The sequence below is a fragment of the Penicillium daleae genome, assembly GCF_028827525.1.
Source record: "Penicillium daleae strain IBT 16125 chromosome Unknown utg000008l_segment0_segment0, whole genome shotgun sequence".
NCBI classification, from domain to species: domain Eukaryota; kingdom Fungi; phylum Ascomycota; class Eurotiomycetes; order Eurotiales; family Aspergillaceae; genus Penicillium; species Penicillium daleae.
In genome coordinates, this window is record NW_026623156.1 from 5,695,377 (window position 1) to 5,707,884 (window position 12,508).

Here is a 12,508-nt window from a genome sequence, read left to right on the forward strand (position 1 = left end):
GCGTATACTGTGTGACGGACTCATTCTACGAAGAGTGTCGTACGCTATTTGGATCACAAAAACACTTTCACGTCACTATGGAGGTTGGGGTTCTTGTGGGCGACCATTTCTCGGTGGCATCATTCTCGGAAGTTCTACCTGCTTGGAGCGGAGTACGTTGTCGCAGTCTGGCCGACTTCTCCTACCAGCGCGTCACTGAGAGCGAGATCCCAATGTTTCAAGCACGTGGGAAGCGAGCGGAGGGGCGAAGTACCTTGGTTATGGCACCAACTCCTTCCATGTCCATACGAGTCGATCCAGACGAGATACGCCCGGGACGGCGCAGGCTACAAATCATTCACTCTCTCTGATCAGAGGCCGTATCATGATTGACGTGGCTCGAGGTTCATCACTAGGTCACTACCCTTGCCAGGGAGTTGACGAGACAACCCTGTCTATCATACAGCTTGCGGGACGCTACAGGCAATGGCTCTCTAAGCGCTCCCGGTTTGATACTCTTGAGACTGATCAGCTCATCTTGTGGGACTCTGTGCCTCCCGAGTTCGTCATCTACTGCTGGCCCGCGCTTGTCGGCTTTAGTTTTACAGCCACGGCTTGGGGCCGCGTCCTCGTTGACGGTTTATCGACTATCGAATTTCAGGATCAGGCTTTTGACCACTTGGTCCTCAAGCAGGAGTGCAAGGAACTTATCCGCGCTGTTGTTCGCCATGGAACGGCCGTTCAAGCACCAGATGTCATTAGCGGGAAGCAGGGCGGGAAAATATTCCTTCTCCATGGGCCTCCAGGTGTTGGAAAGACTCTGACGGCTGAAGCCATTGCAGATGTCCTTCATCGCCCACTATACTACGTCACTATGGGTGAGCTCGGCGTGACACCGGAAGACCTAGAGCGCAGACTATCAGATGTTCTCGAACTATGTGCAGAGTGGGACGCCTTGGCCGTGCTGGATGAAGCAGATGTCTTTTTGGAGACTCGCAGCAACTCTGACCTAATCCGTAATGCGATGGTCTGCGTTGTGCTCCGCATTCTCGAGTACCACCCCGGAATATTGTTTCTCACGACCAACCGCGTTCGAACGATTGACCCGGCATTCGAGAGTCGGATCGCCGTTGCTCTTCGCTACGAGGCGCTTGACCGTGATGCGTGGGCGCAGATCTGGAGAAGTCATATCGAGAGACTTCCTACTCAGGTATCCTCAGATATCGACTATCACAGACTTGCAGAGCAGCAACTGAATGGAAGACAAATTAAGAATGCGGTTCATTTGGCGCTTAGTCTGGCTGCTGAAATGAAATTTCCATTGACAGAAACCTTGTTACTCGCCACCGTGGACGTTATATCTCTTGGGCATCAAAACATCCTAGCGGATGATGCATGGGAGACCGGGAGATGAGAAGGAGCATCTCACTGGTTGGAACCATACGACACCAATCATAGCCAAGTATATGGAAAAATTGAAAATATAGCAGTGTTCGAAATTAGCTACATCTCCCCACTCTTGCCACGAATGCCTTGGTCTCATCGCCAAAACTTCATAGTCCTATGAAAGCAATGAGGGCAGTCCCTGTTTCTGTGCGTGGCTTCAAATTTATCCATAACCGGCATTGACATATCCATGGTTATTCTGCTCCACAAATTCCACAGCAACGCTTCTCCTTGCGGCGGCATCCTGTACCTCGTACTTTCCCTTCTTCAGAATCGTTATTATCAACCTCGGGTTGATCTCGCTGTCTATCTTGTATCACAGTATTCCATTTGGGAATAAAAAACATACGTCACGCAGTGTAGCACATCTATGTTGACCTGGTCGAGTATACAATTAGCGATTACTTGAGGCTGAGAATGTCTAGTTACACAGCTGTGGTCACTCTCTATAAATAGATCTAGTGATTCCAAAGTGTTGGAGACCTTCAGTTCAAAAGACACCGCATATTCTGTATCGTTCTGAATAGATCATGAATAATCTACAAAGATAGACCAGTAAGTGCGCTGAGCTGTTTTGGACCGAGTTACAACCGACAATTTAAGACATGATCAACAACAGATAAATGATTGGTGAAGTATCTGATTGCGATAACCATTGAATTTGTCAAGCTTAGTCTGTTGACCACGATAATTCCCTGATGTAAATGGAACAGATGGTATAGTCAAGAAAGAGCTCCATACAAGTGCTCTCAATAGTGTTTCAGTACCATTCTTCCTCTCGCAAATTACTGACCGAGTCAATGTCATCGAGCGTACCCACTGGTACAAAAACAAGGCCACTGAATCCCTGCATTTCAGATTCGCGATAGATCACCGACCCACAATGGCGGCAAAAGCAGATGTGTCCATGTTTATCACCTGGCAGGACTGCGTTGAAAGTGCTGGTGCAATTGTTTGATAGACCCGGAACCACAGAGCGCCACGTCGATGCGCTCGTCAATTTGAAGCTCGTCTTTGGCAGGATAAGGTTGGTAGTAGTGTATCCGCCGCTGATCTTGCGGCAGCGGGCACAGTGACATGTTATCTAGTGGAAAGACAAATGATTAGATAAGAAAGGAATCTCATCACCTTCTTTCGGAAGTATGGATTCTTCACCTTCCTGGCTGCAGCAACATCCTCATTCGTGACCGTATATTTGTTCACGGCGCAGAGACACGAACCGGTTAACATGTTGACCTTATCGAGGATATGATTATTCAAGATGTTATTACATGAAACTGTCCGTCGACATACATTGGAATATAGGTAGAACATTTGACTGCCTCGCGGTCAGTGATGATGTCATTGACGGTACCACCAATGCTCTACAGTAGATGCTGAAGGTCTAACCACCCCTCCATCCGAGTGATCTGACGCCTCTGCTGGTCTAAACCCCGCGTTCCGTCCTAGCCCCTTGGGGGGTACCAAAATATTCAGAGTTGTGGCGCAATTTGCAGATGACACCCCGTAAAAAGCTGCGAAATCCCCTAGTCATGAAAGGCACATATCTGAGGCGAAAAGGGAATGAAAAGAAGATACCTGCTCTGGATCAATTTCATGACTATGCTCATAGTTACATTCATCCTCTGCGGACACAAGTCTGGTGGCTAAAAACCAGCAAGAATCATCAACACCTTTGCTCGGCCGAAGCATGCGGAGAAAATATTGTACGGTAGGATGAATCTCTCGAGAGTGGGTGAGCTGATCTGCCTCGGACACGCGTAGATATGATTGAACTTGTGGTGTTTCTCTGGGAAAATTAATAGGATCGTGAACCTAAGATGATTCATTAACAAGTATGTCAACCGTTTTAGCTAAAACGAGCGGAAGTTGGTGCAGGGGGAATGGTAATATGATTGTACATGTATAACGGTCTTTCTGAAATTAGGGGCTAGCACGCCGTGAAAGACCTTGATTGAGTTCAAAACCTCTCAGATAAAATTGATTGATAATTATTCTAATTATTCTAAGAAATAACTTCAGTAGTAGTACATGCTATCAAGAAGGAAGACTGGGAATATAGTGACGGGCTTCCGTGTTCCCGACGCTTCCGGCGTGGTGAGAGTCGCCATCACGACTCCCTCTCCAAAGAAGTTAGGAAAATGGAGGAAGAGCTCGACCTTTGTCTACGAAGCGAACATACCCCGCTTCTAGTTAGATTAGCCATTGGAGCCAATTGATGAGCTTTAGCCACTGAATCATGATTATCGGGCTCATTATGCTCATTGGTCGGCATGGTGCCTTGGTAGCAAACAAACCGCCACTGGAGAGCTCAATTATCTGGATGAGCGATCGTACTGGTGGAAAATGTCGATAGGAATCTGGCCAAAGCTCAAGGTAATTCTGAGGGTATCAGTAAAATTTGTCGTTTTCTCTAAAGAAATGCGATAGTGTTTGGTCTATTGGATGTGTATCTCAGTGACTTTGTACTGACCAGTGATGAATGTTAAATTTCCCGGATAAGCGCCCTCTGATTTGTATGTTCAGTTTGAAATAAAGATCGAAGAGGAATATATTAGTTTCCAATTCCAAAGGCCCACAAGCAGCCGATGTATTTTAGAATTCAATTTGCCAAAGACAGGCCATCCAATGTCTCTAGCTCTCGAAGCGATCAATCAGCTGATATACAACAGCTAGGCCGAACTTGGTCAACTACAGGGTGTACCAGAATTCTGACTATCAACTACCTATCACCAGGTAGCTCAAAACTTGGGAACAGGTACACTTAGCTTATCCCGGATATAGAGCGTCTTAATAGCGTCATTGACTTGGGACTTCTCACTTGATAGTGTAGATTGTTTTAAAGCGATGTTTTTAAAACGATCCTTTTCTCGCAACAAGTTTCATCCTTTCAGACAATACTGTCTAGTATACTCAATCATGTCGGATCACGCAGAAATTCTTCGGCCGTTTCTCTTTTCGATTCGCCTGCTGCTATGGCTCTGTGCAGTAATCACTATGGCCCTTACTGCATGGGTGGTCTCTCACGTGAAGGGCTATCGGGCCGTCTTCACTCTGGTTATTGTGAGTATTTGAGCCTTGATAGATACTCTTTGACTACTTGAGTAACCCTGACTCTGCTCGCATAGGCGGTTCTCACTACAGCGTTTTATATTCCCTCCCTCTTCACCTCATGCATGCATCGTAACCGTGGTTACATGCTTCCTTTGGACATAGTCTTTTATGCGCTGTATGTCAGACCCTTCTTTCTATTACCTTTTTAATCTCTGGTAATAGCTACTCGGGCTACTTGAAACTGATTCTCTTCTGAAATATTTAGATGGCTAACAGCATTCATCTTTGTTGCCCAAACGGATAATGCCTTCGGTGCTTCTGGGTGTGCTTACTTCAGTTGGACCGTAAGCAATGCATGCAGGAGGAGGAATTCTGTTGAAGCCTTCACGTTCCTGACGTTGTGAGTTACCACTCGAGTCCCTATCTTCCTTTCCAATTTTATGAGCAGACATCCTCATATCTTCTCAAATAGCTTCTGGACCTTCTGTGGCTTGTGTCTGGAAACCCTGAATATATATCTCTATAGCCGAGATTCTTGGGCAACACCTGCAATTACCCACCCCGAGAAACCGAATCAACCCGGACAAGAAAATGATTATGGAACTGCTACAGGCACTCGCACGGAACGTGCACCAGCCGTTAATGGCGAGCACACTCAAGTTTGATACCAGCCGTCTCCGTTGCCTATCACGCCGGACCATTAAGGTATACGAGCGAATAGTGGATCTTGGTCTGCAGGAATCTTCTAGGCTTGTGGCTTTTTCTTCCTTCTTCGAGACTCTTTTGGTAGGGGATTAATGGTGTCGTTTGTTACCGAGTATCGTTTTTCGCAGCCTCGCACAAGATTGTCATCCAAGTCGAAAGGAATGTCGTTCCGGTCAAACACGAATGTGATTCAAGTTTATTTAAAAATAGTTCTACTACCAGACATTCTTACCTGATCAGACTCCTGTGCTTGCCTTCCCGCATTAGGAGAATCTTACAAGAACTGTACATTTAGTCAACTATAATCTGAGCGGTCACTTCGGCAGGACCCTCAACAGAATGTTACAAGTTCCTTTCGAAGTTCTCCACCATAATTGGTCGCTCATACCTATATCGAAAATTTCTTCTCGCAAGTGAATAAGATCTGTTCGCCGGAGATCAGGTCATCACCAAGGGAAGGTTATGTCTGGTCGACGAGGGATTTCAAGTCTGTGGCATACTGGGGTGACAGCTCATGATTGCTTCTGGTATCTAGAGAAGAAGACTATATCTTAAGGCTCTCCTGAAAAACTTAGCTAAATCCATCATCAATTAAGCGTGCCATATCACCCATCCTTGCACTCCCGCAAATCGAATGCAGAGGTTATGAGATTCCAAGGATTATTTGACACAACAAGAGGCAACAGTGAGATCATGATGCCTCTATGCCTCTCGTCGGAAATCATTGAGGCTTGCTATTGTCCTGCGGCATGACGATGCACCTTGGAATTAACGACAGCGAATAATTAAGGGCCGAGGAAGCAACGTATTGAACGATATCCATCACTAACAAGGAAGGGGATTAGCCGTCGGTAACTTTATCTTTAATTGCCGCCCGCAACGTAAGCTCCAAAGCCAGTGGCTGAAACTTTTCATGGCAGACTGATAAAATACTGATGAATACAGCAGTATTGAAAGCCACCAGGGCATGTTACTCGACGGGATACAAGACCATCCTGGAAATAGTGGCAACCGCTAAGCTACTGCTTTGCACGGAGTACGGAGAATAATCCTTAAGGTTACAGCCTTTAAGATTCCGGCATGCCGACGACAAGAACTTTCATTTAATAATCTAGCCGTACTACGTACAAGCGAGGCTCCTCGTTTCGGTTAAGCAAGTCATACTTCATTGCCACTTTGCCATTTACCACGCGTCCTGGATCAAGCCGTTACGCCAAAAAATTTCACCTTAATCTGCAACTGCAACACTAATGATGACCGACATACCCAAAATTCAAGCAGGAAAAAACCGTCCACATCCCTCCACTCAAAAGTCCTCTCAAGAGTGCAACTGTAATCTATAGATAGCAACAAACCCCTACTTACCCAACAAAAGCCACGGTAGCGTTCGCAGGTCCCCGTCCCTTTCCAAACTCTCAATTCAAGATTATGTCCCAAATCCACCCTCAAACGCGGTCGTACCAACGCCATTCTCAGCCCTTATCCCCTCACAGACTCCCATCCTGTCTTGAGGGCCAGCCACATTTTCAGGCCTGCCAGACGATTGGAGGGTACCTCAGCTCCACCGCTAGTTTTCTCGTGGGGGTCCACATAGTACACGCCACCCCAATCTCCCGTCGAACCAGTCGAACCATGGCGCGGGCTGGCCACGTCTTCGTCTGTTTTGGTTGGCTTGGGGAGGGGAGACCAGGAGAGTGTGATAAGCGTTAGTGGGGAGTGTGAAGGGGAGGTTAATTGGTGGCTAATGGCTACAGTATGTAGGTGTATTGATCCTTGTGGAGAGGAGCTGGTTGTGGTCGTTGATGGCTGCAGGATGCGATGATACAGTAGTTCGTGCTGATCTTTCGTCCTTTGCTGCGTGGCGAGACATGTTTCAGCGAGATAAAGTGGAGGTCGCGTCAATTGGGACCAGTGAGATGGGAGATAAAATGCCTCGCCGTACACAAAATACTGAATGCGACGTTGACGCTCGGTATACATGTCATATGGAAAAGTGGTCACCGAGGACGGAGTAGTTGTTACCTACAAGAAATTAAATAGGAGACATGACATCCATGTTCATCAACAGGCTTCAATTAGAGCAATATCACCATATCAAGCAAGTCTAAAAAAGTGTGTATCGAGAAAAGAGGTTCACAAGCAACGTCCAGCTCTAGGTGACAAGGGAAAAAGATGAGGCGGAGAAAAAGATGTGGAGAAGAAAGGTGAATAGAGCGTGGGAAGAAATGGAAGGAGAGAGAGATATAGGATAGAATCACATGAAACGCCAACAAAGATCATCTCCCAGATGTCGCTTCAGATGCTCCCTTTGCATGTGTATTTTTCCCGTGACAGTGTGATCTCGTGCAAGTGTACCAAAAAATGAAAGAAGAAAAAAGAAGACAGTGAGATGGAGAAGAAAGCGACAAAATATCTACTGCTGAGCCTTCTTGGCGAAGACCTGGGCACCATCGACCAGGCGGCGCTCGGTGTTCTGGCGACCGTTGACAAAGTCGGGGTAGTTGAGGGTCAGCTCAACAGCACCGTTGACAATGTTATCGACAGCCTCGACACCCAGCATGAAGGAGTGGTCCTGGTTGCCGACCTCGTAGCGCCAGCTACCGAAGCGACCACGGGACCAGATACCCTTCTCCTGCAGCTTGGGCAGGATCTGAGTGAGGGCACCCTCACGCTCCAAAGAGGGAGTGGGGTAGCCGTGGTCGAAGCGGCGGTGGTAGGTAGAGACGATCTCGTCGCCGGGCTTGAGCATGTCGGTGTTGACCAGACCCTGGATGGAGTCGGCCAAGAGAGTCTCGTGGTTGACGGGCTTCATGGAAGACTCAGAAATCTCCAGCATGATGGACCAGTAAGGGCCCTCCTTGGCCTCGTTGCTGCTGGGCTTGGAGCCATCAGCCAGCTGGAGGGTAGGCAGCTTCTTGGAGGCATCGGGCTGGTTGTAGGGGGAGTAGTTGGAGAAGATGGTGGCACGGTAGAAGGGGCAGTTGTCCTCGGGGAAGTACAGCCAGCACTTGTCACCGATGCGCTCGGGACGAGAGCCACGGATACCAACACCGATGACGTGGGTAGAGGAGTAGAAGAGCTGCTTGGTCAGGGGCATCAGCTCCTTGTCGTCCATGGCCTCAGCCAGGAAGTCGACAGCCATGGTGGAGACCAGCTTGGAGTAGCCAATGGTGGTGCCATCGGCCAAAGTGACGGTCTTGTTGTTGGCGTTCACCTTGGTGACCTTGCCCTTCTCGCCGAAGCGAGTCTTCTCCTTGGGGATGGTGTTGGCAACGGCGATCCAGATACCACCAGTACCGTCGCGGGCGGGGAAACGGAAGGTAGCGTTGGGACCCCAGTTACCGGCGGTCTTGTTAAGGATAACGTTGGTGGTCACGGCTTTGAGGTTGGGGGCAGCGACACGCTCACCAAGCCAAGCACATTGCATCTGAAAGTGAGGGAAGGGTCATTAGCCTGCGAAATTGGGCAAGACGGAGGGAGGCCAGAATAATCCTGAGGGGGATTCCATTGTTGTCGCTTACCTTGGTGGTGGGAACGGCCCAGACCTTGTAGTTGTAAGGGCGCATGAACAGGTCGGCAATACCAGTACCCATCATACGGACGATCCACTCGTCGAAGTTCTTGGGCTTGGTGCTGGCAACGCGCGCTTCCAGAGCAGCATCGATCATGCCGTCAATGCACTTGACCTGCTCCGCCTTGGGAAGCATGGAGATGTTGTTCTGGAAGGGGTAGGGGACCCATTGCTCCTGGCAGCGGACGTAGGAGATACGCTCGTGGGTGTACCAGTCATCCTCCTCGGGGAGGGCCTCATCGATGCAGTCATCGAAGTACTTGTAGTGGGAGAAGATAACGTGGCCACCGACATCGTACAGCTGGAGGGAACGAAAGAGGCTCAAGTCAGTGGATGTTTCGATTTGCGGAGCACAAGCGGAGCTGTCGCCCAGGGACGGGGAAGTAAACATACGAAGCCCTCAGGGGTCACATCAGTGGAAGCCAGACCACCGGGGATCTCGTTGGAGTCGATGATCAACCAAGAGGGGCCATCCTATTCAATTGTGTCAGTTGGGTGTGATTCACGCGCTACCCCTCCATCTACCCCTTTATTTTTTTTTTTCCGGGGACGGAGAGGGGGAGCCTTTCACCGCCGAGTTCACGACGAGAGGAAAAAGACTTACGATCTGGTTGAGACGCTTGGCCGCACCCAAACCAGTCGGGCCAGCACCAATGACGAGAACGTCAACAGTACTAAGTTGCGCAGTCAGTTTGGTGATGTTCAATGGAGGCGGAGGGGATGTCTTGGGAGACGAGACGAGGAATCCTTACATGTCGGGGTGGGTCATCCTGCCTTGAAGGAGGTCCTGGAAGCTGGGCACGCGTTTAAAAGTTCGGCGAGCGATGTTCAGCATAAGAGAAAGCCGTAGCAGCAGAGAAACTGCGAGACACTGGCGAAGAGAGAGGGAGGGGAGAAGGAGGGAGGATGATAAAGGAAGAAGATGGAGAAGAGGAAAGTGGGAGGACACGACCAGCAGTTTAGTGTACCGTGGGACCGCAGGCTGGTCTGTGGCCGGGGCTCTGGGCTGTGGATACTTCAACGGACTGGGCAGTGGGGGCTTGGGCACGTCCAGAAGCCCGTCGTGTTTCCGCGCGAGGTTAAAGGGGCACCCAATGAGCGGGCTCAGTTAAGGGGGCATGGAGACGGACCCGGTACTTTCCACAGTTTCCAGCGTTTCCAGCGTTTCCAGCGGTGTCGCGAGTGGGGTGCCGTGCCTGTTTCAGGTGTACCTTTTGGTGTCGAGAGCCTGGAGGACGATGGAGAGTACTTCAGAAGAAATCGATAGAACCACCAATGGTTGATCCTTTTCATTTTGTACATGGAATCAACATGAGACTATGCAATTGACATGCATCTGATTGATCAGATGCCCTTGTTGATTCCCTTTATTACTTGTTTGGTATTCCATCTCGAAATCATCTCTACAAAAATGACTGTATGTCCTCGTAGAGACCAATCTCCCCTCCGATTCTCTTCTCTTCCTTATCACAGTCTATGAATGCAGCCAGCGCCCAGTCCAGACGCCTCTGATAACGATCGCATTGTCCAGAAAGGAATCCTCAATGGTCCAGGCTGCCGCGAACAGCAGGGCTGTCCCATAGTTAGGGGAGACATCTGGCATCGGCTATGGTGGTCAACAATACATCGGAACACGACAACACGTACGCTTTGATCCGAGAGGCTTGGGGATGGAATTTTGATTGTCGCCCCTTTTCTTTTGATTCTTGCGTCAAATGAAATGTTTTTATTTGAGTGCCAAGTCTTCCTAGTGATCATCTCATTCGCCATCACAGCGCCACCTTCCAGACCCTGGGGTGTAAACTATTGACTCTATCACAGACCAGGCAACATCGTTGGGTCTCATCTGCCTCGAGTGAAGGCGAAGGCTTATCATGACCATTTGAATCCTTCAACCAAAGGAATTCCATGTGTTGGTCACTGCTTGTTCCCTATCGAACTAAGTACAATCCCATTCTACATCCGGCTAAATTCACCAATCCCCTCGGCCAGGGCAGCAGATTTCAGGGTCTCGGCACGAATCAGGAATGCTGTTATCAGCTTCCTATCTCGGGGTATTTGATTCGCATCGTGATCAAGGGGCGACCTACTGTACTTTTAGAGATTTTATTTTCTCTTTTCGCGGCAGAGGCAAGGGGAGGAACCGAAGCAACGAGGAACGATTCCCGATCGGTCCTTCGACGGGCTAAAAACGCCACCGATGTCGTTTGGCACGTTTGGGAGGGACCGCTAAGCTCTGGTTTGAGAAATTTGGGGTCCATCAAGTGGATGTGAGACGGCGACTAGTATCGGCTGTTGCCATCTTGACGTGGACTTGATGACCTGAATGTATGGAAAAGATGCTGGTAATACTGTAGGAGTATCCGGTCACCTATATGGAGTACACAGAAGTACAGAGTCCTGTTGTTTGATTAGACTCCTTCGAGTGTTACAGCTTGCGTAACCTCTATGCATTGATTCTAATGAAAAGGCCTGGTACAAGGTTTCTTTTTTCTTTCTTCTTGTACATCTATTTCCTTCTGCAGACGCGATCCCTGAACCCTTTGCGGACCAGCATCCGCAGGACGATCGTCCAGCGGTCTCCGAGAGATCAGGACACTGAGCAGCACCACGGCGGGCGTATGCGCTGCGTGGACGAAGTAGGGGTCCACTGATGGACCGTCCGTTCCTACCAAAGAAGGGAAGTCTAACGAGGATCTTCTCTCAGTCAAGAACCGGGCTCCGATCTCATTGATCGACAAAGTTGCCCGAGAAGTTCTTGACTTGAGGCAGCAGTCGTTGGCCCCTCACAAAATCATTGGAGCCATGGCCTCCCAGTCTGTAGGGTCTTTCAGCATACGAAGGACGGACAAACGGGTTGGTACTGGGATGTGCGACCACTCGTAGCCGGCGGAGAAAAGGGTTTCATGATGGAAGGCTGCAGGGCCTTCCTGGCATCTGGCGTGAAAAAGTTAAAAAAGCTTCTTTTCATCGCTAGGGGGCAAAAAGAGATTTTGGAACTCTCCACTTATCGGCGCTCCCCTCGTTCCCCGGGCCTTACCAGGCACCGGTTTGCTGCTTCTTCTTAGCCTCCGTTGGTCCTGTTGGCTCTTTGCCTCTTTGGTTTTTCCTTTTCCCTTTTTCCCACCCCCTGATGGTGGAGCCGAGTCCCTGGATGGGGTGGACAATGGCGTCAGACACAGCCTCCCAAGGCGATCGCCGCATTCTCCACCCGTAAGGGACCAAGGCGGATACAAATGGCTCTGAGGGTCGCTGAACGCGGGCCCGGTGGGTCAGGACTAAGAGCTGCTTGCGTAATGTCCGCCTTCTTGTCAAACCTTTGGACCGACTATGTAATTTGGATCAGCAAGTGTTTTGCCTGGCCGAGGCCCGTGGTGGTCTCTCTATCTCAAACCAATGCGTCGTGGTGGAGGACAGAAGGAGGTGGGGGGGAAAGGGTGGTTACATTTGTTTGTTGTTTTGGAGGTGCTCGTATCGAAGGTCCTGATCTTGAATAGCCGCATTGGGGAGGATAGGAGTTTCAAGAAATGCCTGCACTTCGTTAGTTACGGAGTACGGAGTACATAGTTACTAATCGGCTGTCCTTGTCATAAAATATGCCAATCTAAGAATAGCGTTAAGAATCCAAGCAGCATGATTAGTTATTGATAATTTGAGGCACAATGTACAGGACGAATGGTATTAAAAGACCAAATAAGAATCCAGTCGTGAGCAGGACCCAGCGAGTCATTGGAGCGTGGGTGAGGGTGGCCA

At 49.2% G+C, this 12,508-nt stretch overlaps 4 protein-coding genes across 4 annotated transcripts; 2 read left to right on the top strand and 2 right to left on the bottom strand.

Annotated features, from left to right (window-relative positions):
* Positions 1 to 364: 364 nt before the first annotated feature.
* N7458_010541 (ATP-binding protein) lies at positions 365 to 1,393 on the top strand (the record flags this gene model as incomplete). The annotated part of the gene is made up of 1 exon (XM_056913923.1): positions 365 to 1,393. The coding sequence occupies one exon, from the start codon at positions 365 to 367 to the stop codon at positions 1,391 to 1,393; it is 1,029 nt and encodes a 342-aa protein (XP_056762772.1).
* Positions 1,394 to 2,185: 792 nt separating this feature from the next.
* On the bottom strand, positions 2,186 to 2,655 carry N7458_010542 (GFA family protein; the record flags this gene model as incomplete). The annotated part of the gene is made up of 2 exons (XM_056913924.1): positions 2,186 to 2,509; positions 2,581 to 2,655. 2 exons carry the CDS (start codon positions 2,653 to 2,655, stop codon positions 2,186 to 2,188), a joined length of 399 nt encoding a protein of 132 aa, XP_056762773.1.
* A 1,689-nt stretch (positions 2,656 to 4,344) lies between these two features.
* Positions 4,345 to 5,144, top strand: N7458_010543 (MARVEL domain-containing protein; the record flags this gene model as incomplete). The annotated part of the gene is made up of 4 exons (XM_056913925.1): positions 4,345 to 4,488; positions 4,554 to 4,654; positions 4,745 to 4,879; positions 4,928 to 5,144. 4 exons carry the CDS (start codon positions 4,345 to 4,347, stop codon positions 5,142 to 5,144), a joined length of 597 nt encoding a protein of 198 aa, XP_056762774.1.
* Positions 5,145 to 7,597: 2,453 nt separating this feature from the next.
* On the bottom strand, positions 7,598 to 9,647 carry N7458_010544 (protoporphyrinogen/coproporphyrinogen oxidase; the record flags this gene model as incomplete). The annotated part of the gene is made up of 5 exons (XM_056913926.1): positions 9,508 to 9,647; positions 9,360 to 9,429; positions 9,149 to 9,229; positions 8,706 to 9,056; positions 7,598 to 8,611 (listed from the first exon to the last, which is right to left on the bottom strand). The coding sequence occupies exons 1-5, from the start codon at positions 9,588 to 9,590 to the stop codon at positions 7,598 to 7,600; spliced, it is 1,599 nt and encodes a 532-aa protein (XP_056762775.1). The 5' UTR covers positions 9,591 to 9,647.
* Positions 9,648 to 12,508: the final 2,861 nt, after the last annotated feature.